We start from the raw sequence: 26,300 nt of genomic DNA on the forward strand, positions 1-26,300 counted from the left end.
TTTCAACAAATAATGTATGATATCACCCATGGCAGTTGGAGCCATGTCATGGAGCCAGTAGATTGAAGATTAATCTTCAGATATTAGTTCTGGGGCTTTATTCTTAATAAGAAAAGTGAGATACTGTTTGTTTTAGACAATTCTATGTTGGGCATTATTTCAAACCATCTTGGAAGACAGACAGAAATAGATGTTCAAGTGACCAAAATGAACCCGATGAGTGATTTTGCATATTATAGAATATTTAAAGCGAAAGGGATCTTAGAGACCATCTAACTCAAATATCGAATTTTAGAGATAAGAAACCTGAGACATGGAGAAGCTAGGTAACTTGGGGGCCAATATGGTTTAATAAAAGAGAATAATAATCCTGGAAGGTCATAACAGAAGTATGCTAGGGCTGGCTTGCTCTAGCTTCAGAGAGTTAATTGTTAAATTTTTAGCAGTTTTTGTGAGCCAGTTATTAAAAACTTTGACAATGCAAAATTACATATAAAGTCACACATTGTATTAAAACAAAGGTATTTATATGCCTCATCTCTATCACTAATTATTTTGCTATGTATTTCTGTTATATGTGTTCTCGAGGTTGTTTACATCTGCTATATCTATATGGTGGAAATGTTTTATATTGGTGACCTCCCCAACTCTGTTCAGTGGGTGTCATTTTGATAGCTTATAAATGACCACAGGCTAGCATTTACACCATGAACATTGGCAAACATTATGGCAAACTCACCCCTGCTGGGCCCTGAACCCCAAGCCAATTGATTAATATTTACCAGTGTCTCACTAGTTATGACTTCTGTGTTCTGTACTTATTTATGTGTTTAGTTTTGCTGCCAGACTGTGAGTTCCTTATGGTTTGGAACTTACATCTGTAGAATCCAGCACAATACTTGGAGTTTAGTTGACAGACAAATGTTTTTAATTATTTAGTCTTTGGTTCAAATCCTGGCTCCATCACTTACCTATCAGTATGACCTTGGTTATTTTAACCTCTGTTTATTATTTAAAATGGAAATCATAATACCAGCCTTTCATGATTGGTGTGAGTATTAATGAGAAGACCTTGACGTGTGTCTGGTATACAGTAGGTGCACAGAAGTAGTTGATTACTACTGTTATAACCTAAGAAGTTGACATAAATGCCATTAGGGTTCAGGCTTATACTGTATGTAGAACTTTGTATTAAGTGTTTGACCACAAACTGGATGAGAATCAGGAATGTGGTGCTGTTATTTTTGTGTGCATATATACTTCTCCTTCCCACACAAAATAATGAGATAAATTAAAAGGAATATGATATATAAGAGGCAGGAAGCAATCCTTCTGTTATATTTGGCATTGCTCAGACTCTTATTACAGTACTATGTCCAGTTTTACATTGCTCATTTTAAAGAGGATGTCAAAAAACTATATGTAGTGTGTCCTGGGAAGAATCAGCAGCTATGATTAAAGGGATAGAAAAATAGGCCCTTTGAGGCAAGTTTAAGGAACTGAGTTTGTTTACTCTGGAAAGGAGATGGTAGAGGAGTTACTTAACTATCTTCAAGTATATGAATGGTTAGTTTAAGAAAGATGCTCTCAGGTTCTCCAAATGCACAGTGGACTAAAAGAGGAAATCGACATTTCATTTAAATAAAATTGTATTAAACACTTAAATTGTCTATCAAGGGATATCATGGAATCTTTGTTTTTGAAAATGTTTAAAAAGAGTAGCAGCAGATGAATATTTATTGAAAAGTTTTAATGTTTGACCTCATGAAAGTGAGAGGTAGGATTGTAGATGTTGTAGCCTTTTCTACTTCTTTGATATGATTTTCTTATATTTACTGTAACTTACCAAGCATATTCCAGATATCTTATTGGAAGACTGCTTACAATTTTGATAAAATTATGTTTTAGCTTGCATTGCATCTTAGTTGCTGGATTTGTCTTGAATGAAAACAGTCACTATTATCAATCTGCTAGTAAGCAATTTAAATGGAAGTTTATATATAAAACACATTTTATATAAGTTTATATATAATATACATTTGTATTTTTATATCCATTTTGACATATCTGAAGCATTACTCAAGTATTCATTAAGATTTTTTTCACCAAATAGTACTTTACAGATATTTTGTAACTCTTTTGTGACAGGGAGTCCTCTTGGTATATGATATTACAAATTATCAAAGCTTTGAGAATTTAGAAGATTGGTATACTGTGGTGAAGAAAGTGAGCGAGGAGTCAGAAACTCAGCCACTGGTTGCCTTGGTAGGCAATAAAAGTAAGTTATTACTGCTTATTTATGTATGGTACAGTTTACTTGCTGTTGTGGGCAGAATGTTTGTGTCACCCCTCACCCCCAATATATATGTCGAAGACCTAATCCCCAAAATGATGGTGTCTAAAAGTGGCGTTTTTGGGAGATAATTAGGTCATGAGAGTGGAGCCCTTAAGAATGACATCTGGCAGGGCGCAGTGGCTAATGCTTGTAGTCCCAGCACTTTGGGAGGCCAAGGCAGGGGGATTGCTTGAGGCCAAGAGTTTGGGACAAACCTGGCCAACATGGTGAGACCCTTGTCTCTATTTAATTAAAAAAGAGAATGGGATTAATGCCTTCATAAGAGACACGAGAGAGAGAATAATTCTTTCTGCCATGTGAAGATAGGCAAGAAGCTGACTGTCTGTATACCAGGAAGAATGCCCTCACTGAATCCTGAATCTGTCAGTACCTTGATCCTGGACTTTAGTTACCAGAAGTTTGAGAAATAATGTTTGTGGTTTAGGCCATAGTCTATGTCATTTGTTATGGCAGCCCAAACAGAGGACTTATTGAGACATTTGCCTATCCTGTAGTTTTAATTCCTACAAAGAAAGATTTGATATTTGGAAACAGCTTTTCTGGAGTGAGCAAATTATTTGAGTAGAAAATTCCTAAGAGTGTGTACAATCTTTTCAATAACCATTTTGCTGCATGGTCTATCGTAACTGCTCCACTGCTTTGGTCAATTCCTGTGAAGGTAAGTTTAGGTCTGACAGTGTGTGTTTTGGCTTCCTGTGGTCTAAGAAAGCAACATGGACTATTAAGAACAGCAACACAGCTGCAGATTTTATGATATTGCATTGCAGTTTCAGCTCTGTCCCAGAGGTTTTGAGCAATACATTTCATTAAATGATCCCCTATTTTAGGTAGGAAAGAAGTGTCTACATTGGAATTTTATATGCATTGTTTCTTGCTCCTGTCTCTTATAAACTTCCTCTTCTACATTTTCGGGTTTGTTCTGAAATATAATTTTTTTTTTTTTTTTGAGAAAGAGTGTATTAGGGAGAAAAGAAGTTCTTGGTAAAAACTATGGGTTTGCTAGTAATTTTGAGACCGGTCTCTTGGGCTATGATAGATAGCAGAGAAAAATGATAAAACTGAACTCAATACATGACTGTTTTTTGGTTCCTAGTTCTGCAATGCAGTGACTTAGAAAAAGAGACATTAATAAAGGTTTTCAAATATAGTCATGTGTTGTTTAACAACAGGATATGTTCTAAGAAATGTATTGTTAGACAGTTTCATTGTGTGAACATTATAGAGTATATATTAGGGTTCTCTAGAGGGATGGAACTAATAGGATAGATGTATATATGAAAGGGAGTTTATTAAGGAGAATTGACTCACATGATCACAAGGTAAAGTCCCACGATAGGCCATCTGCAAGTTGAAGTGCAAGGAAAGCAGTAGTGGATCAGTCCGAGTCCCAAAACCTCAAAAGTAGGGAAGCCGACAGTGCAGCCTTCAGTCTGGCTGAAGGCTGAGAGCCTCTGGCAAACCGCCAGTGTAAGTCCAAAAGTCCAAAAGCCAAAGAACTTGGAGTTTCATGTTCAAGGGCAGGAAGCATCCAGCACAGGAGAAAGATGGAGGCTGGAAGACTCAGCAAATCTGCTTTATTCTAGCCATGCTGGCAGTTGATTAGAGCGCCCACCTAGATTGAGGGTGGGTCTGCCTCTCCCAGTCCACTGACTCGAATGTTAATCTCCTTTGGCAACACCCTTAGTGACAGACCCAGGAACAATACTTTGCATCCTTCACGCCAATCAAGTTGACACTGAATATTTACCATCACATAGAGTGTATTTACACAAACCTATATGGTATGGCCAACTACACACCTAAGCTATATGGCACAACCTATTGCTCCTAGGCTACAAACTTGTATAGCATGTTACCATACTGTAGGCAGTTATAACACAATAGTGAGTATTTATGTGTGTAAGCATAGAAAAGGTACAGTAAAAATATGGTATAAAAGCTCCATTATAATCTTATGGGACCACCATCATATATGTGGCCCATTGTTGATAGAAACATTGTTATGCAACACATGAATGTATGTGAAATATTGTATGACTCGATGTTTCCCAACTTATTTGAGGTCAGAAAAAGAGAAAATTACTTCAAATTTTACCATGGAGAATTTAGGTTAGGTATTATTTCCTGACTACAAGGGTTGTTAAATCAATACCTACATACATTACCAAGAGAATTATCTTTTCCAAAGGTCTTAAAAAATGTAGTACATTTTTTTTTTTTTCTCTGTAATTGTTTAGGAAGCAGTGCTTCCTGAAAGACCAAACCAAGATTTCTGTATTATGTGGCTTTGCACACTGGATGAGCATTTAATAAGTTCAAGCTTAATTTAAAACCATGATGACACAGGTGTGAATGTCATTTCTCTGAGGAGTTAAAAATACAGGCATTATCATATGCTCTGGAAAATAGTATTACATATCATGAAATGTTATGGCTTGGGTAGAAATTGTAGTTTGCTTTTTAAAACCTTTAGTTAAATTTTGCTTATCTGTTTTGCAAATGATTCTTTTTAATTGAGCGAATCAGATGCTTTTCATTTCATTGAAAATCCCCCTTTGGCAAATCATGTTTTGATGAGCTTAAGTTCTATTTCTGGGTTCAGCTTCTCATTTTAGTTGTCATACAAAGCGTTGGCTTATATTATGGTTAAGTATGTGCTTTATAAAGGAGGCTTCACATTACCTTATGAGAAATTATAGAGTATCTGTGGGAGAGGGGTTATAATTTGTTTTAATTTTTTTCAGGGTATAATCTAACTACCACTTGGGATAATGGTGTAGTGATGCATAATTATATACATTATGTTATGTGTATGCTGTCCTGTGAGGCATCCACTGTTGGTCACTGTCAAAAAGACAGGCTGTTAGAGTAGATGGGCTATTGGACTGGACTGGTGGTGGCATGCCCAGGTTTTAAAAACAAATATTTGTACAAGTTATTTGAATTTATGCAAGAAATTGATGCAATGTTATGTTGGAGATTTAATAGCATAAAAGACAAGACTTTATTTTTATTTTTATTTTTTTTACTTTTGGCATAGCTATAACCCCTTTTTTGTATGTATTTATAATATACTCTTTCAGAATGAGATTATATATCAGTATATGCAGTCACACAGAATGTTATATATGTAAGATAAAGAGATTATAGATAAATATTTTCCTGAATATTATTTACTACATAATCTGTCACTGACCCAATTTCATGTGATCATGTAATGAAAGATCCTTCTGCAGTTAAACCTATTAGGGCTTTAACCCTAAGTCTCCTGAATATATTATGATTTCTATTTCCAAATTAATGTTATGTTGGTATGGTATAGTAGTATGTATTTATTTTCTTTTGTGGGGGATATAATTATATTAAAAAGCAATACAATTAACAAAGATTTTTCACACTGGTTAAAGGCAAAGCAAGAGATGTGATGGGAAGACATGTGAAGCTGGATTATTATCCTCATTACATAAACATAGTCATCTTCTTCCTAAGTGTGGTTTTAAAATTTATCATTGTGTACCTTTCTTTACAACTTAGATAGAATGCATATGTGGAAAAGAAATGTGTAGACTGTGGAGATACTGGTAGCAGTAGCCAGCTTTTAGTTAGTAGAAGGAGGGAGAGAAAAAGAGAGGGTGAATACACATCTCCATACACGTTACAAGATTATTTGCTTTTTATTAAAATATATTAAACCTTCAGAAATTTGGGCTGAGGATAGAGGATATTCTGATACAAAGATGAATTATGGACTCATTTTTATGAAAAGTTAAATTTTATGGTTAAATATCCAGAGTAACTAGAGTAGGTTAATGAAATGGCAAATAGAGGAAGAGGCTTCTTTTAATGAAGTGAAAGAACGATTGGCAACTAGTACATTATGTCAATATATAATTCTTAAAAATTAACATTTATTAAAATGAAGTTTTCTGTGTTCCGTTTTTAAAGGCTATCAGATGCTAATTAGTGTTATTTTGTTTTACTGTTTAAGTATTAAATGAAATATTGAGGTCATAGAGCTTTGGATTTAGACAGACTTTGCTTACAAGCCCATTTTCTTCACAGAAGAGCAGTGTGACATCATACAAGTTACTTTACGTCTTTATGCCTCAGTTTCCCGCATCTGGAAATCAGGGTAATAGTTTATGTTGGATAAAGTTGATTTAAAGATTAAATGAGATACTGTGTGAAAAGCACTGTGCTTGTGGTCTTTTGCATAGTAAGTGCCCAGTAACTATGAATTAGTTTATTAATCATAATGGCCTTTTAAAAGTACTGAGCATAGATAGCTTCAACTTGATTTATCACAAATTGCAAATTAGTAGAGCTAAAATTCATGTTCTGTGAAACTTTCCTGGAGAAAATGTTTATTAGAGAATTTCCTTATTACCATCTTATTTCTGTTCTCCCCTACCCTACCCCACCAGAGATTGATAGTTCTTATATTATGTGTTGGGTAGGGCCATTCTTTCATTGAACATTTTTGAGGGTCTGCTATGTGTATTAAGCTAGCCGTTGTGAATTTGCTGAAAGGTTGAGACAAAGAAAGTCTTTAAGGAGTGATGGGAACCTGCCAACTAGATCTTAATCTTATTCTCTGCCATCTTCAAATTAAAAAAAAAAATGTCTTTGTTTTGCTCTATCTGGTTGTTGATATTAATAAATACACTTATGGACTTTAGCAAGAGAGCTTTAGCAAGATGACTGAATAGAGAACCTGGCACTTGGTGAATGGAAGCCCAGAAGGGCAGTGTGGAGACACCCAGCCTCTGCAGCTCCGTCTCCCCTTTCCAGGTCAGATTGGTCCACAAACAGGAGAGACTTCCCCTTGTGGGGAAAAGGTAAGCAGAAGATTCCTACTAGTCCCCGTTGCTACCACAAACATCTACATTCCTTACTACAGGAGAATCCCACAGTTCTTGCAACCCTGACTCTCATTTGGAGAGCTCCTAGGAATTCACACAGCTGCCTTGCTCCAGATTAGGAGTACAAGGTGTGCATTCCTCACTCCCCACCCACCCCTTGTGAGTCAAGCTGCTGCAGCATGGTGCCATCTTGAGACCAGAGCCATCTCTGGAGTGTGCACTCTTCTGGGTATCATTAGCCTTTGGACCTCTCCAGCACTGGGACTCCATCTTCATTCCACCAAGTCCAGATGGGTGGCTGAACACCACAGCTTCAGCTGCTCAGAGCCTGGGCCCATGATTGGCTGTGACTCTGGTCCTGCGCAGCAGGGAAACCAATCCCTACTGCCCACATTCAAACAAGAGGAAAAGTCTGGCAGTCCTCCCAGGGCAAACCTGCCCTTGAGCCAAACTGCTGTGTACCCTCCCCTGAGCAGGAGAGATCCTTGAACCACTGAGGGGCTTACTCACCCTCAGGCTGGTAGAGTGGCTGTGTGTCTGTGCCCAGGGCCTGAGAAACAGCCCATTGGGTGACTTCTGGCAGACACAGTCCCAGGCTGACCGAACATTTGTGTGTCTGCATCCCCTGTCTGAGAAACAGCCCCATAGGCTGCCCATGGCAAATATATCCCCAGGCTGACCTAGCAGCTGTGCATCCTTGTCTTAGGTCTGAGAAACAGCCCCATAGGCTGCCCCTACCAAATACCCTCCCAGGCTAGCCATCGATATTCTGGGTCTGAGAAACAACCCTGCAGACCACCTCTGGCAGAAATGCCCCTAGGCCAGCTAAGCAGCTGTGTGCACCTGTTCCAGGCCTGAGAAATAGCCCTGTGGGCTGCCTCCAGCAGACACACGCCCAGGCCAGCTGAGAAGCTGTGTAGCCATGTACTAGACCTTAGAAACAGCCCTTGGCAGGCACTCCCCCAGGCTGGCCTAGCAGCTGTGCACCTGTGCCCCCAGCCAGAATAACAGGCTGCAAACCAGACCCTAAATTGGACAAGTTACCATATGCATGCATGCACCCTGACCTGAGAAACAGCCCAGCAAGCCCACCCATGGCAAAGTTGTACCGTCACTGCCACATACTCTCTCAGCCTTGACCACTGAGCCACTCATAAATGTCATGAGTGTGGATTACAACTGAAGAAACTGCATAGACAAACACTACTGTGTCCAACCAGAAACACACCCAGTGCACCTTCACTGAACTGACACCCAGGGCCCATCTTTATAAGTCTCTTATCATACTCCCTAGAATTAGAAGAGGTGATTCTTCTACCAGATGCCTAGAAATCAGCATAGGGACACATTAAACATGAAAAAGCAAGGAAATGACACCTTTAAAGGAATATAATGATACTCTAGTAACAGACTTTAATCATAAGAAAATATACAAAACGCCAGAAGTGGAATTCAGAATAATAATATTAAGGAAAGTCAGTGAGATACAAGAGAATATAGATAGAAAATTCAACAAAATCAGGAAAATAATTCGTTATATGAATGAGGAATTCAACAGAGAGATGGATATAACCAAGAACCAATCAGAAATCTTAGAGCTGAAGAATTTAATTAATGAAATAAAAAATACTATCAGAAGGTCCAACAACAGATTCAGACCAAGGAGAAAAAAGAGTTCTGCAACTTGAAGACAAGCCTTTTGAAATAACACAGACAAAAATAAATAAATAAAAAAGGAAAAAAAAAATGAGGAAAACCTATAGGGGCAAAATAATATAGGATTATTAAGTGAACAAATAATTATATTATGGAAGTTCCAGAAGGAAAGAGAAGGGAAAAGTTGTAGGAAACTTATTTGTTGAAAGAATAGCTGAAATCTTCTTAATCTTGAAAGACAGATGAACATCCACATCTAGGAAACTCAAAGAACCCAAAGTAGATTTAACCCAAAGAGGTCCTCTTCAAGGCGCATTATAGCCAAATTGTCAGAAGTCAAAGAGAATTCTAAAAACAGCAAAGAATAGTGTCAAGTCACATATAAGGGAATTGCTAGTGGACTAACTGTGGATTTTTCAGCAGAAACCTTACAGACCAGGAGAGAATAGAGTTACCTATTGAAAGTTCTGAAAGAAAAAAAAAAAAGCCTGTCAGCCAAGAATATTAGAATATTATACCCAGCAAAGCTATCCTTTTTAGACAAGCAAGAACTGAGAGAATTCATCATCACTGGACTGGCCTTACAAAAAATGTTCAAGGTACTCTTACATCTGAAAGTTCAAAGACAGTAACCACCATCATGAGAATATGTGAAACTATAAAACTTGCTGCTAGAGCCAATACACAGAGGAAAAAGAGAAAGAAAGAAATTTTATTACAACAGAAAATCATTCAACTATAAGAATAAGCCACAAGGAAGTAAGGAACAAAGGGTATACAGAACAACCAGAAAGCAGTCAATAAAATGACAGGTATAAGTCTTCACCTGTCAATAATAACTTTGAATTTAAACTCATTATGTTTCTCATTTAAAAGATAGACTTATTTAATATGTTAAGACAAATAAACAAAATAAGACCCAACTATATGCTGCCTACCAGAAACTTAAAGATACACATAGACTGAAAGTGAAAGGATGGAAAAAGATACTCCATGCAAACAGAAACCAAAAGCAATCAGGAGTAGCTATACATAAATCAGACAAAACAGACTTCAAGTCAAAAGCCGCACAAACAGGCAAAGGAGGACATCATATAGTAATAAAAGGATCAATTCAGCAAGAGAACATAGCAATTGTAAATATATACATACTTGATATCGGAACACTCAAATATATAAAGCAAATATTATTAAATCTAAAGGTAGAGATAGACTCCAATACAGTAATAGTTGTTGACTTCAGCACCCTACTCTCAGCATTGGAAAGATCACCTAAACAGAAAATCAACAAAGAAACATTGGATTTAAACTGCATGATAGACCAAACTGCACCTAACAGACATTTACAGAACATTTCACCTACCCAACGACTACATCATAAACCTTTTCATCAGCACTGGGAACTTTCTCAAGGATTGAGCCATGTATTAGGGTATAAAATAAGTGTCCAAAAATTTAAAAACTTTGAAATCATATCAAGTATCTTATCTGACTATATGGAATAAAACTAGAAATTAATAGTAGATGAACATTCAAAACTATACAAATAACTGGAAATTGAACAGTATTCTGAATGACCAGTGGGTGAAGGAATAAATTAAAAAGGAAATTTAAAAAATTCTTGAAAGAAATGAAAGTAGAAACACAACATACAAAAAGTTATGGGACACAGCAAAAGCAATACTAAGAGGCAAGTGTATATTAATAAATGCCTACATCAAAAAGCTGGAAGGATTTCAAATAAACTGCAGTGAATCTCAAGGAAATAGAATGCAAGGACAAACCAAACCCAAAACTAGTAGAAGGAAAGAAATAATAAAGATCAAAGCAGATGTAAATGAAACTGATACTAAAAAAATAAGAAGTTCAACAAAAGAAAAAGTTTTTTTTTTTAAAGATATAATCAACAAACCATTAGATAGACTAAGATAAAAGGGAAGTCTCAAATAAATAAAATCAGAAATGAAAAAGGAGATGTCACAATAGATACCATAGGACTAAAAAGGATCATTAAAGACTCCAGTGAACAACTATACACAGTTTTGAGCTTAATAAAGAAATCAAGCAAGTAAGCTGAAGATCTGCTGCTAGAGTTGAAAACATACTACAAAGCAGTAGTAAGCAAAGTGGCACAGTACTGGCATTAAAACAGACATATAGACCAACGAAATGGAATAGAGAATACAGAAATAGATTCACATATTTACAGCGAATTGACTTTTAACAAATGTTCAAGAACACTCAGTGGGGAAAGGACACTCTCTTCAATAAATGGTGCTGGGAAAATTGGATATCCATATGTGAAATAACAAGACTAGACCTTCACCCCTCACCCTTATACAAACACAATAAATATAAAATCAACTAAAAATGTATCAAAAACCTAAATGCAAGATGTGAAACTAAAACTACTAGAGTAAAACAGAGAGAAAACACTTCAGGATATTTGTCTGTGAAAAGATTTTATGAGTAAGATCCCACCAGCATAGGCAACAAAAGCAAAAGTAAGCAAGTGGGATTATTGCAAATTTAAAAACTTCTGAATGACAAAGGAAACAACCAACTGAGTGAAAAAGTAATCTACAAATTGGGAAAAAAATTTGTGAATTACTCATCCAACAGGGGATTAATAACCAAATTATACAAGGAATGCAGACATCTCAACAACAAAAAACGAAAACAAAACAAAGACAAACAAAAAAACCACCCCAAAAACCTAATCCAATTTAAAAAATGGGCAAATGATCTGAACAGACATTTCTCAAAAGAAGACATAGAAATAATCAACAAATACATGAAAAAAAATGTTCCTACATCACTAATCATCAGGGAAATACAAATCAAAACCACAATCAGGTATCATCTAACCCCAGTTAGGATGGCTCTTACCAAAAATACAAAAGAAATAACAAATGCTGATGAGAATGTAAAGGAAAAGAACTCTTTATACGCTGTTAGTGGGAATGTAAGCAGTATGGATGTTCTTCCAAAAACTACAAATAGAACTACTGTATGGTTCTGCAATCCCACTGCTGATTATTTATCCAAAGGAAAGGAAATCAGTGTATCGAAGAGATATCTGTACCCCCATTTTTATTGCAGCACTATTAATAATATGGAATCAACCTAGATTTTCAACAGCAGATGAATGGATAAAGAAATGTGGTATATTTGCAAAATGGCATACTTTTCAGCCATAAAAAAGAATGCAGGCCGGGCGCGGTGGCTCACGCCTGTAATCCCAGCACTTTGGGAGGCCGAGGCGGGCGGATCACAAGGTCAGGAGATCGAGACCACGGTGAAACCCCATCTCTACTAAAAATACAAAAAATTAGCCGGGCGCGGTAGCGGGCGCCTGTAGTAGTCCCAGCTACTCAGGAGGCTGAGGCAGGAGAATGGCGTGAACCCGGGAGGCGGAGCTTGCAGTGAGCCGAGATTGCGCCACTGCCCTCCAGCCTGGGCGACAGAGCTAGACTCTGCCTCAAAAAAAAAAAAAAAAAAAAAGAATGCAATCCTGTCATTTGTGGCAACAGGAATGGAGCTGGAGGACATTATGTTAAGTGAAGTAAGTCAGGCACAGAGTGTTAAACACCACATGTTCTCACTTACATATGGAAGCTAAAAATAGTTGATCTTATAGAAGTCACAAATATATCATACTAGAGGCTGGGGAGGGTAGGGGAAAGTAAGGGTTAGGAAGAGATTTGTTAAAGGATACAAAATTATAGCTAGATAAGAGTAATAAGCTCTAGTGTTCTAGACCACTGTAGGAAGACTATACTTAACAATAATATATTGTATGATTTCAAGTAGTTAGAAGGAGGATATTGTGGGAGGCCAAGGTGGGCAGATCACAAGGTCAGGAGATCGAGACCATCCTGGCTAACACAGTGAAAGCCCATCTCTACTAAAAAGAAATACAAAAAATTAGCTGGCGTGGTGGCAGGCACCTGTAGCCCCAGCTACTCAGGAGGCTGAGGCTGAGGCATGAACCTGGGAGGCGGAGCTTGCGGTGAGCTGAGATCGCGCCACTGCACACTCCAGCCTGGGCGACAGAGGGAGACTCCGTCTCAAAAAAAAAAAAAAAAAAAAAAGGGGGGGGGGATATTGATTGTTTCTAACACAAAGAAATGATAAATGTTTGAGATGATGGATATGCTAATTACACTGATCTGATCAGTATACATTATATATAGAGAGCAACATCACCATTAATATGTACAATTATTCCTCAATTTAAAATATTGGAAAAAAATAAATACAGTTATGTTCAAATCTCCATCGAAGGCCATGATTTTATTTTAGTGAGGTAAAAAGTAAATTTCTGGTAGGTAAATTTCACAGTGGGTAAGAGGGTTAGTTATTGATTTATTCTGTGCATATCACAGAAGTTTGGCTGAAATTTAACAATCTCTTGAACTCTATGTGGTGTGAGATGTCTGAAAAGCTACAGATCCAGCCACATAAGCACCCAAAAACAGTTATATTTTCATATTAGACAACTTCTGCAAGGCAGGGAGCCAGATCTACCAGGCCTAATACCAGGCTTGCTGGCTTTGGCCTTCTTGCTCTTCCAGCATTGGGGCACTCTCACTTGATAAGAGCCTACACTGTAGAGCCTAGAGATTTTTTTAATTTATGTCCACCTAAGGGCTTATCGTAGGTAAACCTGGCCATGGCCTAAGGTACACTATTACCTCTCATATAAACCACAGTACTAGCTTCCTAAGTGGTCTTCCTGCTCCTAGGTTTGCTTTCCTACAGTTCTGTTCCCAAATTGCAGTTCAAATTATAAGACTTTTCTGCTTAAGACTCTTTGGTTGGATTACATCAAATGAAATCCAAACTCCTTACCCAAATTTACCAATGTTAGGGGATTGAGCCCTTACCTACTACTCAGACTTCATCTTCCACATGCTTCTTTGCCCACTATAAGTGCAAGGCATGTTTATTTCTTTTTTTTCTGTTCCCAAAACATTCCAAGTTCATTTGTATCATACTTAGAATTTCTTATGCTTGAAATGATTTTCCCTGTTGTCTTTGCTTTTGGCTAGCTCAATTTTGTCATTCACATCTCACCTTCAGTATCATTTTTTTAAAGTTTCGTTTTCAAGGAGCCACCCAGTCTTCCTGTTTGTCAAGCCATTAAGTTTCAGTTATCTGCATATTCTTATTGTCATCCGATATATTGCTTCTTGTCTGTATTTCACCACTAAAATCTAAACTCAGAAAGCTAAGGACCTCATCACTTACAACAGTGCTTGAACTAATACCGAATGAATGAATAAAAGCCTTTTCATGAATACTGTTGGAATTATAAGTGTTTATGGCCCTGGATGTGTTATTCAGGGAAAATGATTTTTTTTTTAATGAGGAAAAATACGTATGTAGATATAGGGAATCCATTAGATGGCCTTCAGGGCCAAGTGGCCTATTGAATTCCACCCTGATGAGTAATGTCAGAGGCAGTGTCTTGGGAAATACGTCATAGTTTTATACTAGATCATCTTTGAAATAAAATTTCACAGATTTTATGTTATAATTTCAGGTTAAATAAATATGAAAGATTTAGGAAGTTTGCTTCTTAAATCCTAACTTGTGGCTTTTACATATATGTTAGGAATCTCAGCTTTTGACTTTTTATTTACAATTTTTTTGTGTTTAATTAAAAAAATCATAATCTGTAATGAATTACAGTTTTAATTTTTCTTTCAGTGTTTCAGGCAAGGGTATAATTGTAATGAAATGGAAATTCAGGAATATTAACTTTTTAAAAAGATTAATTTTAAGTTCAATGTTTTATAACCACATGGCATTTTAATTTGTCATTTTGTTATTTTCTATCTTTAATCCATTATGCCTTTATACTATCTGATCCATCAGCTAGTTTCTCCCCTGACTAGCTAACATTCTCAGTTGGATAGATTATAAACAGAATTAACAGGGGTTGCATAGAAGCTGCCCTCTTCCTGATTTATAGCTTTTTAGTTAGTGGAGGGGTGGTGGTTATCGGTAACTTGTATTGGGGGTGGGAATTATCATGCTCCGGTATAGAGTGGATGGATGAATGATTTCTGCTCTTAAAGATGTTAACCAGATCCTTTTGCAAATAAAGACTAATAACTCAGATTTTTAAACAATCTTCATGACAGATGAGGGCATAGAGAAGAGTGCATCAACACTAATTAAGAATGTTGAGTGTATATTCTTCTTAACAGTGATTGATAGTTCTTGGAGTACTATCTCTGTCCAGGAAGTGATGTTTTACATTGGAAAGTTTAAAGGTTACATTTTAATGTACCCTATAAGTTGTGTTCCCTGAACTCAATGAAAATGTATTAGTAAAATAAGTAAACTTCGAGTTGAAAATTTTACTTATGGTCTCAATACAATTATCAGTAGGCTTTTAAAACAGACTTTTTTCCTCAGTAATAGAGAAGTATAAGAAATGGTTATATGTCCAGTTTGAACACCATTGAAATTTATATAAAATTACTTGCCTATACTGTGACTCTTTTGAGTCTTCAAAAATTCTTTATCTGTAAAACAGACATGTGAAACTATTAAATTGGTAATATTTAATTTATTTTGAAGGATTCATATCAACTTATATAAAATTTATCACCTACAGTATTCTACCAAAGTGAACAAGTCATTGTTACCAATTTGTTTAAGAGAGCTTCTAATTTATGAAGCATAAACAAAAACTCTTTTGGGGATTTGAGAAGTTCATTCTCTTTACACATTTTAAGCTAAAACATTCTGCCTTTTCACCATTTCTTTTACTACTTTGCTTCTTTTTTGTTCCAGATAATACTAATCCCGAAGTATCAGAACCAAGTGTCTTTTTCAGATGGAGCCAATATTTCTGTCTCTATTGCTGCTGCTACTGCAACTTTTTTTTTTTAACTTGTCTTCACATGTAAATTTTTCAAATAGAACTGTGATCATTTACTTCCTGGAACATACTGAGATCATTCTATGTATTGAAAGAGAAAGTATTTTGTTGTATTTACTTAAAGCTGTTCCCTCACATGATACTTCACACTCCTGTTGTATTTTAAGGACATGTTGATAGCATTTCAAGTTTAATTGGCTGAGTAGTATCTCCAAATCAAATGCATAAGCTTGCCTTCAGACTGTTGTTGTTACTGACAACTATTGGGGAATAAAATATCAAATGAGTGCTGTTTCATAATGTCAATCAAAAACTGTTTTTCATCTGACAGTTGTTGTAGTGATTTTATTTTGTTATTTCATAGTTACTTTTTTGGATAGCCTACCCCAAACCATTTGACAGTACTATAATTTACTTTGCCTGAGCAGTATTATGGTTTTTGTGGTTATGTTTTCATTGGTTTTGGAGGAGTTGTATAAGCATTTTGATCATAACAATTTGTTTATATGATATCGCTCCACCTTTTTGTCACAATAGAGAAGATTTATTAAATGCTAATGAAAGCATAATTCATCTTATTTGTTTTCTTTTAGGATGAATCTTTGATTTTAAATTTTAGAAGAAATTGTTAAATGTTAATATCAAATAAAGAACACAGAGCTATAGAAACATTTCTTTGTGAAAAAGGAATTTGGAAAATTTTATTAATATAATTTAAACTCCTTTAATAATGTATTTTAGTCTGTATTTGCAGTGGTTGTGGAAAAAAGCCAAAATAGTTTAAAGGAACACTAGACTGGGTATCAGAAAACTTTAGATATTTTTCTAGGTGCTGTAATTTTATCTAGTTACAGGAGCTTGAACAATTTCCTTAACCACTTACGGTCATCCTTTTACATAAAATGAGAGGATAGTACTGAGTAATACCTAAGCATCTTTGACCCCTAAAATTTGATGACCCAAGCTATGTTTAGTTTTAAGGTTGCTTAATTGAACATGGTTATTGCCAGACAGTTTTAAGAGCGTTTGATTTTAACTTCATTTGTAGTTTAAACCTTGTCTTCTTAGCTTTTGCAGAGTGACTTTTTGGCTGTATTTTATCATTCAGTTGTTAGATTATTAAGATCTTGTTTGCATATATGGTATATGATGGATAGGTACATATACATCAGCATAATAAATATAGCTATTAATAATAATAAATCTGGATTTATTGAATTCTTACTATTTGCCAGGCAAACCTTGGATATATGGCCAACTTTAGTGTATTTTTGGGACTCTAAAAATCGCCTTTTCAAAAAAAATTTTAAATTGTTCCTGAAGTTAGAATTTAAGTATTTTCCACTTTATGTGACATTGTTTTCTGAAATTTCAGATGAGTGTGTAGTTTAGCAGTGTAAATAAAGCAGTTCAACAGGTAAGGTCTTTTTTTCTCTTTCTCTTTTTTTTTTAAATAACAGAAATGTATTATCCCACGGTTCAAAAGTACAAACTAGGTTCAGAAATATGAAACTAAGTCGCAGGCAGGGCTCTTTAAGATATAAAGAGGGAAGGATCTAGGAAAAGGACAGATCAAGAAAGACTTTGTGGGCCATCGTATGGGCTTTTGACTTTTACTCCAAGCAAGATGGAAAGCCTCCAAAGGTTTTTTAACAGTGTGCAGTGATTTAACTTGTATTTGGAAAGGATCACTACAGCTCTTGTTTTGAGAGTATACTATAGTGGATAAGAGTGGAAGCAGGGAGACCAGATAGGAGGCTTTCGATGTAATCTAGGTGATACATAATGGTGGCATGGACTAGAGTGATAGCAGTGGAAGTAGTGGAAAGTGGTGGCTAGGACTAATAGATTTTCTCACAGTTGGTCGTAGAGTAGAGGGGAGAAGAAGCAACATAATGCCAAGATTTGGGGCCTAAGCATGTGGCAGGCTAAAGTTGCATTTACTGAGATGAACCAAACTGTAAGAGGAATAGGTTTTGGGTAAGGATTCAAAGTTTGGTTTTAGATATATTAAGTGTGAGGTGCTTATTAAGCATACATGTGGAGATGTTTAGTAAGCAGTTAAGTGTATCTGTAATTCCAGGGGTAAGATGTGGTTTAGAGGGGAGGGGCCAAGACGACTGAATAGAAACAGGCTCCTGTCTGCAGCTCCCAGTGAGACCAACATAGAAGGTGGGTGATTTCTGCATTTCCAACTGAGGTACCCAGTTCATCTCATTGGGACTGGTTAGGCAGTGGGTACAAGTCACGGACAGCGAGCAGAAGCAGGGTAGGGCATCGCTTCATGTGGGAAGTGCACGGAGCCGGGATCCTCCTCCCCCAGCCTAGGGAAGCGGTGAGGTCCTGTGCTACCTACCCTGGGTGCTACGCTTTTCCCATGGATTTTTACAATCCACAGATCAGGAGATTACCTTGTGAGCCTACACTACCAGGGCCCCGGGTTTTAAGCACAAAACTGGGTGGCTGTTTGGACAGGCACTGAGCTGCAGGAGTTTTTTCATACTCCTGTGGCATCTGGAACTCCAGTGAGACAGGAAAACTGTCCACTCCCCTGGAAAGGGGGTTGAAGCCAGGGAGCCAAGCGATCTTGCTCAGTGGGTCCCACTCCCACAGAGCCGCGCAAACTAAGAGCCACTGACTTGAAATTCCCACTGCCAGCACAGCAGTCTGGAGTCTGCCTGGGAGGACCAAGTTTGGTTGAGGGAGGGGCTGTCGCCATTACTGTGGCTTTAGTAGGCGGTTTTCCCGTCAATGCTAAGGAGATTTGGAGGTTTGGACTGGACAGAATTCACCACAGCCAGCAAAGTGACTGTGGCCAGACTGCTTCTCTTAATTCCTCCTTACTGGGCAAGGCATCACTGCAGGAAATCCAGCAGCTCCATTCAGGGGCTTTCAGATAGAACTCTCATCTCCCTTGGATAGAGCACCTGGGGGGAGGGGCGGCTGCAGACTCAGGTTCAGGGGACTTAATCTTTCCTGCCTGCTGGCCCTGAAGAGAGTGGCTGATCCTGACAAGGGAGATTCTCCCAGCAAAGCGCACCAGCTCTGCTAAGGAACAGACTGCTCCCTCAGGCAGGTCCCTGACCCTGCGCCTCCTGACTGGGAGAGACCTCCAAACAGGGGTTGACAAACACCTCATACAGGAGCGCTCCAGCTGGAATCAGGTCAGTGTCCCTTTGGGATGAAGCTTCTAGAAGAAGGAATAGGTAGCAACCTACTGTTCTGCAGCCTCCACTGGTGATACCCAGGCGAACAGGGCCTTGAGTAGACCCTCAGCAAACTGCAGAAGACCTGCAGAAGAGGGGCCTGTTAGAAGAAAAACAAGTGGAAAGCAACAATAACAACAATATCAACAAAAAGCCCCCACAAAAACCTCATCCACGGGTCAACAGCCTCAAAGAGCAAAGATAGATAAATCCAGGAAGATGAGGAAAAACCAATGCAGAAATGCTGAAATTCCAGAAGCCAGAATGCCTCTTTTCCTCCAAATGATCGCAGTACTTCTCCAGGGCACAGAATGGAACTAAAGCTGAGATGGATGAACTGACAGAAGTAGGGTTCAGAAAATGGGTAATAATGAACTTCGCTGAGCTATAATCCAATGCAAAGAAGCTAAGAACATTGATAAAAGGTTACGGGAGCTGCTGACTAGAATAACCAGTTTAGATAGGAATATAAATGACCTGATAGAGCTGAAAAACTCAGCATGAGAACTTCCTGAAGCATACACAAGTATCAGTAGCCGAATCGATCAGGCAGAAGAAAGGATATCAGAGTTTGAAGACCATCTTGCAGAAATAAGGCATGCAGACAAGATTACAGAAAAAAGAATGAAAAGGAATGCACAAAACCTGCAAGAAATATGGTACTATGTATAAAGACTGAACCAACGATTGATAGGATTACCTGAAAGAGATGGGGAGAATGGAACCAAATTGGAAAACACACTTCAGGATATTATCCAGGAGACCTTCCCCACCTGGCAAGACAGGCCGACATTCGAATTCAGGAAATACAGAGAACACCACTAAGATACTCCACAAGAAGATCAACCCTAAGACACATAAGTTGTGGTCTAGAGATAAAAGTTGGGAAATCAACAGCAGGTTGATGATATTTAGAGCCAGTGCGACTGGATGACCTTTACCAAAGGAGTGAGTTTAAAAAGAGATGAGGTCTAAAGATTAAGCTTTGAGTTACACCCATGTGTTGTTAAAACCACAATTAAATATCACCACACACTTCTTAGATGGCTGTTATCAAAAAGATAAAAGGTAAGTATTGGCAAGAATGTGAAGGAAAAGGAACCCTTGTATACTGTTGGAAATGTAAGTTAGCACAACCATTGTGGGAAATAGTGTGGAGGTTCCTCAAAAAATATGATCCAGCAATTCTAGTTCTAGTTATATATTTAAAGGAAATGAAATCAGTATGTTGAAGAGAATCTTTACTCCCAAGCTCATTGCCGCGTTATTCACTATAGCCAAGATGTGGAGTCTACCTGTGTGTCCATCATTGGAAAAACAGAAAGTGTGACATATATATATGTGTACACACATGCACACAAATACTATTCAGCCTTAAAAAAGAAGGAAATCGTGTCATTTTTGACAACTCAGATGAACGTGGAGAACATTATCTAAGTAAAATAAGCCAGGCACAGAAAGACAAACACTGCACGATATGACTTTTATGTGGAATCTAAAAAAGTTGAACTCTTAGAAGCAAAGAATAGAATGGCGGTTGTCAGGGGCTATGCCAGCTGGAGACTGTGGGTAGATGTTGATCAAAGGGTACATACAAAGTATCACTTAGGATGAATAAGTTCTGGGGATCTGTTGTACAGAATGGTAACTATAGTTAATAAAAACATAGACAAGAACATTGAGAAGAGAGTAGTTCTTTGTAGATCTTAAGTGTTCTCACCACGAAAAATAAGTATGATAAGTGAGGTTATAGGTATGTTAATTAGGTTGATTTAATTGTTTACAAGTATACACATGCCAAACATTACATTGTCCAAGGTAAATATATACAATTTTTATGTCGATTATACCTTAACAAAGCTGAGGGGAAAATAAGCACCTCACTTAGTGTTTATTATTTAGTAGCACATAAGATTATGTAAAAAGCATTTTGGCCAGGTGCAGTGGCTCACACCTGTAATCCCAGCACTTTGGAAAGCTGAGGCGGGCAGATCATGAGGTTAAGAGATGGAGACCATCCTGGCCAACATGGTGAAATCCTGTCTCTACTAAAAATACAAAAATTAGCTGGGCATGGTGCCGTGCTCCTGTAGTCCTAGTTACTCAGGAGGCTGAGGCAGGAGAATTGCTTGAATCCAGGAGGTGGAGATTGCAGTGAGCTGAGATCGTGTGACTGCACTCTAGCCTGGTGATAGAAGGAGACTCCGTCTCAAAAAAAAAAAAAAAAAAAAAATTTAAGAATTTTTTAAATTTAAACTATATAAAGCTTCTAGAACCATATCTGTTATATAATAGTGCTATATGTGTTAGTTGTTATTGTCTTTCCCATTCTTGCTTCAAATCCTGTCTTCTACTTATGGGTAATGGGAGGAGGTCCTGCTAAATATATATTTTTTTCTAATATAAAGATTTAAAAATCAAAAACTTGATATTGTGAAATATCTATGAAATACATAAACAATGATTAAAATTTTGGTTATAATTAATATTTAGAAGCCAAGCCTTCATTTAAGTTATAGTTTAGAAGTATTTTTTTTTTTTTTTTTTTGGAAATTTGGTTAAATTCTGCTGATGGAGGTGATATAATTTGATATCTAATCTGAATGGTGAAAGCTCTTGTGCTATTGCCATGAATTTTTATCTCAAGTTTATTTTGCTATGTAGACATGTGTATAATAAAAAAAAGATGCTGCATAAACCATCATTTGAGTTTGAATGTGCTTCTGTTTTTGGTTGAGGTATAAATGTTATTTCTGGCTGTGTCCTTCATACTTAGCTCTTCTTACAACAAATGGAAAGTCCTTAATTGTACCTGAGGGAATAGTTAATCCATAGTGGACATATGGTGGACAAAAGCTGAGTCTACTAAATGAAATAAAATTATAAATGGTAAATGTGAATGCCTACAAAGCCTGGCAGCCATGTAGGATTGACTATTTGAGAGTACCCTGTTTTGTGTATAACAGTTCTTTTTTGGTGAGTTTGTGTGGTATATGTAGTATAGATTTGATTTTAAAATGTGCTCTCAAGTTATGTATAAAGCATATTTATCTTTTACTGTTCATTGAGTTCATGATGTGACTTTGATGCCAACAATAGAGGACGATGAGCTCACATTTTTGGAAAGTTACTGCTCTTTTGATTGGGGGCAGTTAATTAGCATTAACCCAGAACAGCTCTTGGGCTTTATGGATTTGGGTGTTATGTGGTTGGACTGCTCCAGCTAAAGGTTAAGTATTCATGGAAAATGGTCACAGCCCTTTTACTTAAAGAAAACATGTTACTTGTAAGTTTTCTTTTGATTTTACTTTTACAGTTACATTGAATGTCTTCATTCATTTAGCCATCCATAAAGCAAATATTGTTGCACATGCAATGGATAATAAGTCTTTTTAGGATTACTTGTGTGGTATGTCACAGATCATTAACTGCAAGTAACCACCTGACTTGGGGGAAGCCTGGAAGCATCATTATAGTGAAATAAGCTTTTATTTAGGTATCACTGTAGCACATTGATTTATAGAATTGTCACCAATGGCTACTTTGAAAATATATTGTCATTATCATTTAAGGAATGGTAGAGATTAATTGCTGTAGACTGTAACAAAGTTATGTTGATTACAGTGGAAAATATAAGAAATATTGTGATCTGTATTTAATTACTTTTTAAAGGATTTTTAGGTAATTAGGCTAAATCGAGTAATTCTTTAGGATACTTTCAACTTTGTGTATGATTGAATATATGTACTAAAGGCATGTTTTCAGTTTTCCCTACTTTGAAATGCCTTTAAATTAAGAAGCATAGCAAGGCAGTAGCAAACTTTATGTAATTATTTAACACAGTTAATGCATATTAACTTTCCTTTGTGAGTACATGGCATTGTGTCCATCTTACTTCCACAACAAGACTTTAAGTCTACAAAAGAAAGACAATATCTAATTTAGTACTTTTGTTTCACAGGGAGGGAAAACATTAAGGATTTTTTCATTCCTTCCCATTTATGTATTCAGACCCTACCAATTTTGCAAAGCTCCAGTTTGAGTTTCACATTCCTAACCTTAATCCTTATTCCACATTCCTAATTGATTTGTTTCATGCTAAGGCCTTTCTCAGTGGCATGTATGTGGCTGTCTTCTCCTTTTGTCTTCTCATGTTTTTTTTTTTCTGTGCATGTCTGTGTCCTTATCTCTTCTTATAACATTAGTCATAGTGAATTAGGGTCCATGCATATGGCCTCATTTTACCTTAATTACCTCTTTAAAGGCCCTGTCTCCAAATGGATTCACATTCTGAGGTACTAGGTATTAGGGTGTCAACATTTAATTCTGGGGTGATACAATTCAGTCCACATCAGAGCCATTGTGATCTGATGTTATAAGTAAATCTCACGTAATCATAGAATGTTGAAGCTAGAAGCATGTAGAAAGGTAATAATTTCTAATCTTGTAATTTTATTTTATTTGCTAATGAGGAAACCAAAAACAGAGCCCTTTGGTATAAAAAGGGATTTAAATTTTTAGACAGTTTTTACATATATAAAATATTGATTATTGTGATTAATTACTTAAATTATTTAAATAACTTTTTTGATAACAGTAAAATCAAATACAGATGCTATGCAAATTAAAGAAGAAAATGTAAATGTGAAAGTAAATGGTGCCTCCCCACTTTTTTTTCTATCCTGATACTTCTAATGGATGCCAAAAGAAGAGTGAAAGTGAGTTGATTTCAAAAGCTTGGTTATTTCTCTTCTTTTTAAACTATTGCTTTCTAATGACTTATATCAAGCCTAATAAATATGAAGCATATGAAATATCACCTTTAAGTTATTTTTGGAATATGAGGTATAAATTAAAAATCTATTGGACACAATAAATTCATATTGTTACAATCTTTTACTCTCTATATAAACAAAGATTTTGATGTAGATAGCTTTTTTTCCAAGTGGATTGTCCTGGAGAAAAATTTTAGGTGCAGCAAGATAGTCATGACACATTTAATATGTTATGATTAGTTGTGTTCTGTATTATGAATAATTTACTAATAAGGTAGATGGAAATATATAAATAATGCTACTTTGTATTCTGATATAATGTCTAAAGAGAGACATGGATGGAGATAACAGCTAGTGCTTTGGGAATCTTACATATATAATTGTGTTTTAGGGCGTTATAGTACTAGGCTCACTCTTTGGGTGATGTGTTCAACAGAAGCCCAAACCCTAGCATTATGCAATATGCTCATGTAACAAATTTGCATATGTATTCTCTGAATCTAAAGAAGATAAGAACAACAAAAAATGGATCAAAGGCCTAAACGTAAGAGCTAACTCCATAAAAATCTTAGAAGAAAACATAGGTATAAGTAAACATGACCTTGGGCCAAGTGCTCATGCCTGTAATCTCAGCACTTTGGGAGGCCGAGGCAGGTGGATTGCTAGGGGCCAGGAGTTTGAGACCAGCCTGGCCAACATGGTGAAACCCCATCTCTACTAAAGATACAACAATTAGCTGGGCATGGTGGCATATTCCCAGCTACCCATGAGGCAGAGGCATGAGAGTTTTTGAGCCTGGGAGTTGGAGGTTGCGTTGAGCCGAGATTGTGCCTCTGCACTCCAGCCTGGATGACAGGGCGAGACTTTTTCTCAAAAACAAAAACAAAAATAAAACCAATATGACCTTGGATTAAAGCAACAAGTGCAGCAAGTGTCTTGAATACTTAAATATAAAACCTAAAGCAAAGCAACCAAAGAAAAAAACAAATAATATTACATCAAAATTAAAAATTTGTGTGCCTCAAAGGACATTAGTGAGAAGATAAAAAGACAGTCTGTAGAGAGAGAAAATATTTACAAATCATGTCTGATGAGTATAATATCCTATAGAAAATACTTGAACCTCAACAATATAAAGACAAATAGCTCAATTTAAAAATGGGCAGCAGATTTGAACATACGTTTCACCAAAGAAGATATACAAATAGCCATGAAGTACATGAAAAGATGCTCATCATTAATCATTAGGAAAATGTCAGTGAAAACCACAGTAAGACACCATGTCACACCTAGTAGGATGGCTATAATAAAAAAGAGAATAGAATAACAAGTGCTGGTGAGGCTGTGAATAACTTGGAACCCTCATATATTGTCCGGTGGAAATGTAAAATGGTGCAGCTGCTGTGAGAAACAACTTGGCAGCTCCTGAAGAAATTGCAGTTATGCAGTTCCTCAAAAAGTCAGAGTTACCTTATGACCTAACAGTTCTACTCCTAGGTATCTTCCCAAGAGAAATGAAAATGTATGCCCACGCAGAAATTTGTATACAAATATTCAAAACAGCATTATTCATAATAGCCTAAAAGTAATAACAGTCCACATTTCTGTTAACTGAAGAATGGGTAAATTGGATACAAAAAGTAATATTGTTCAGCCAAAAAAGGAATGACATATTGATACATCCTATAACATGTATGAATCTTGGAAAGATTATTATAAATAAAAGAAGCCAGATAGAAAAGGCCGCCCATGTATTTCATGATTCCATTTATAAGAAGTGTTCAAAATAAGTAAATCCATAAAGACAGAAAAACTAGATTAGGGGCTGGGGAGAAAGCAAGAAGGGGAGGGAAAGGTAATGACTACTAATAACTATAGGGTTTACTTTTGGTGTGATGAAAATGTTCTGGAATTAGATAGTGGTGATGGTTGCACAACCTAGTGAATATGCTAAAAACTATACACTTTAAAATGTTCAGTTTTATGATATGTGAATTATGTCTCAATTTTGAAAGATTCTGTAACTATAATCTTAAACAGTTTTTAAAATAATATGGTTTATAGTCTTATTGGGTGATATAAATTGTTTTGATTTATATTTTACCAATCTGGATTAATACATGGACAACAAAACTTTGAATCATGCATACAAAACTCCAAGATCCTCTCTTAATCTTCAAATTTTTCTCCAATACATTTGACTTAGGGTAATGGCCTCCAGGTGCATCAGTGTTGCTGCAAATGACATGACTTTATTCTTTTTTATGGCTGTGTAGTATTCTATGGTGATTATTTACCACATTTTGTTTATCCAGTCCACTTTTGATGGGCACCTAGGTTGATTCCATGACTTCACTATTGTGAATAGTATTGTGATAAACGTAAGAATGCAGGTATCTTTTATCGATGAATTATTTTCCTTTGTGTAGATAGTAGTGGGATTGCTGTGTTGAATGGTAGTTTTATTTCTAGTTCTTTGAGAAATCTCTACAGTTTTCTGTAGAGGTTGAACTAATTTCCATTCCCACAACAGTGGATAAGTATTTC

At 36.5% G+C, this 26,300-nt stretch overlaps 1 protein-coding gene across 4 annotated transcripts in view; it reads left to right on the forward strand.

Moving 5' to 3' along the window:
• RAB28 (RAB28, member RAS oncogene family) overlaps positions 1-26,300 on the forward strand; it is a 118,080-nt gene that overhangs the window by 24,736 nt on the left and 67,044 nt on the right. For all 4 annotated transcript variants that reach the window (XM_021938301.2, XM_021938299.2, XM_021938300.2 and 1 more), the window contains exon 4: positions 2,149-2,278. In XM_021938301.2, the coding sequence (XP_021793993.2) occupies positions 2,149-2,278 (130 nt within the window). The remainder of the gene's footprint in view (positions 1-2,148; positions 2,279-26,300) is intronic.

Source organism: Papio anubis, chromosome 3 (genome assembly GCF_008728515.1).
Source record: "Papio anubis isolate 15944 chromosome 3, Panubis1.0, whole genome shotgun sequence".
NCBI lineage: Eukaryota > Metazoa > Chordata > Mammalia > Primates > Cercopithecidae > Papio > Papio anubis.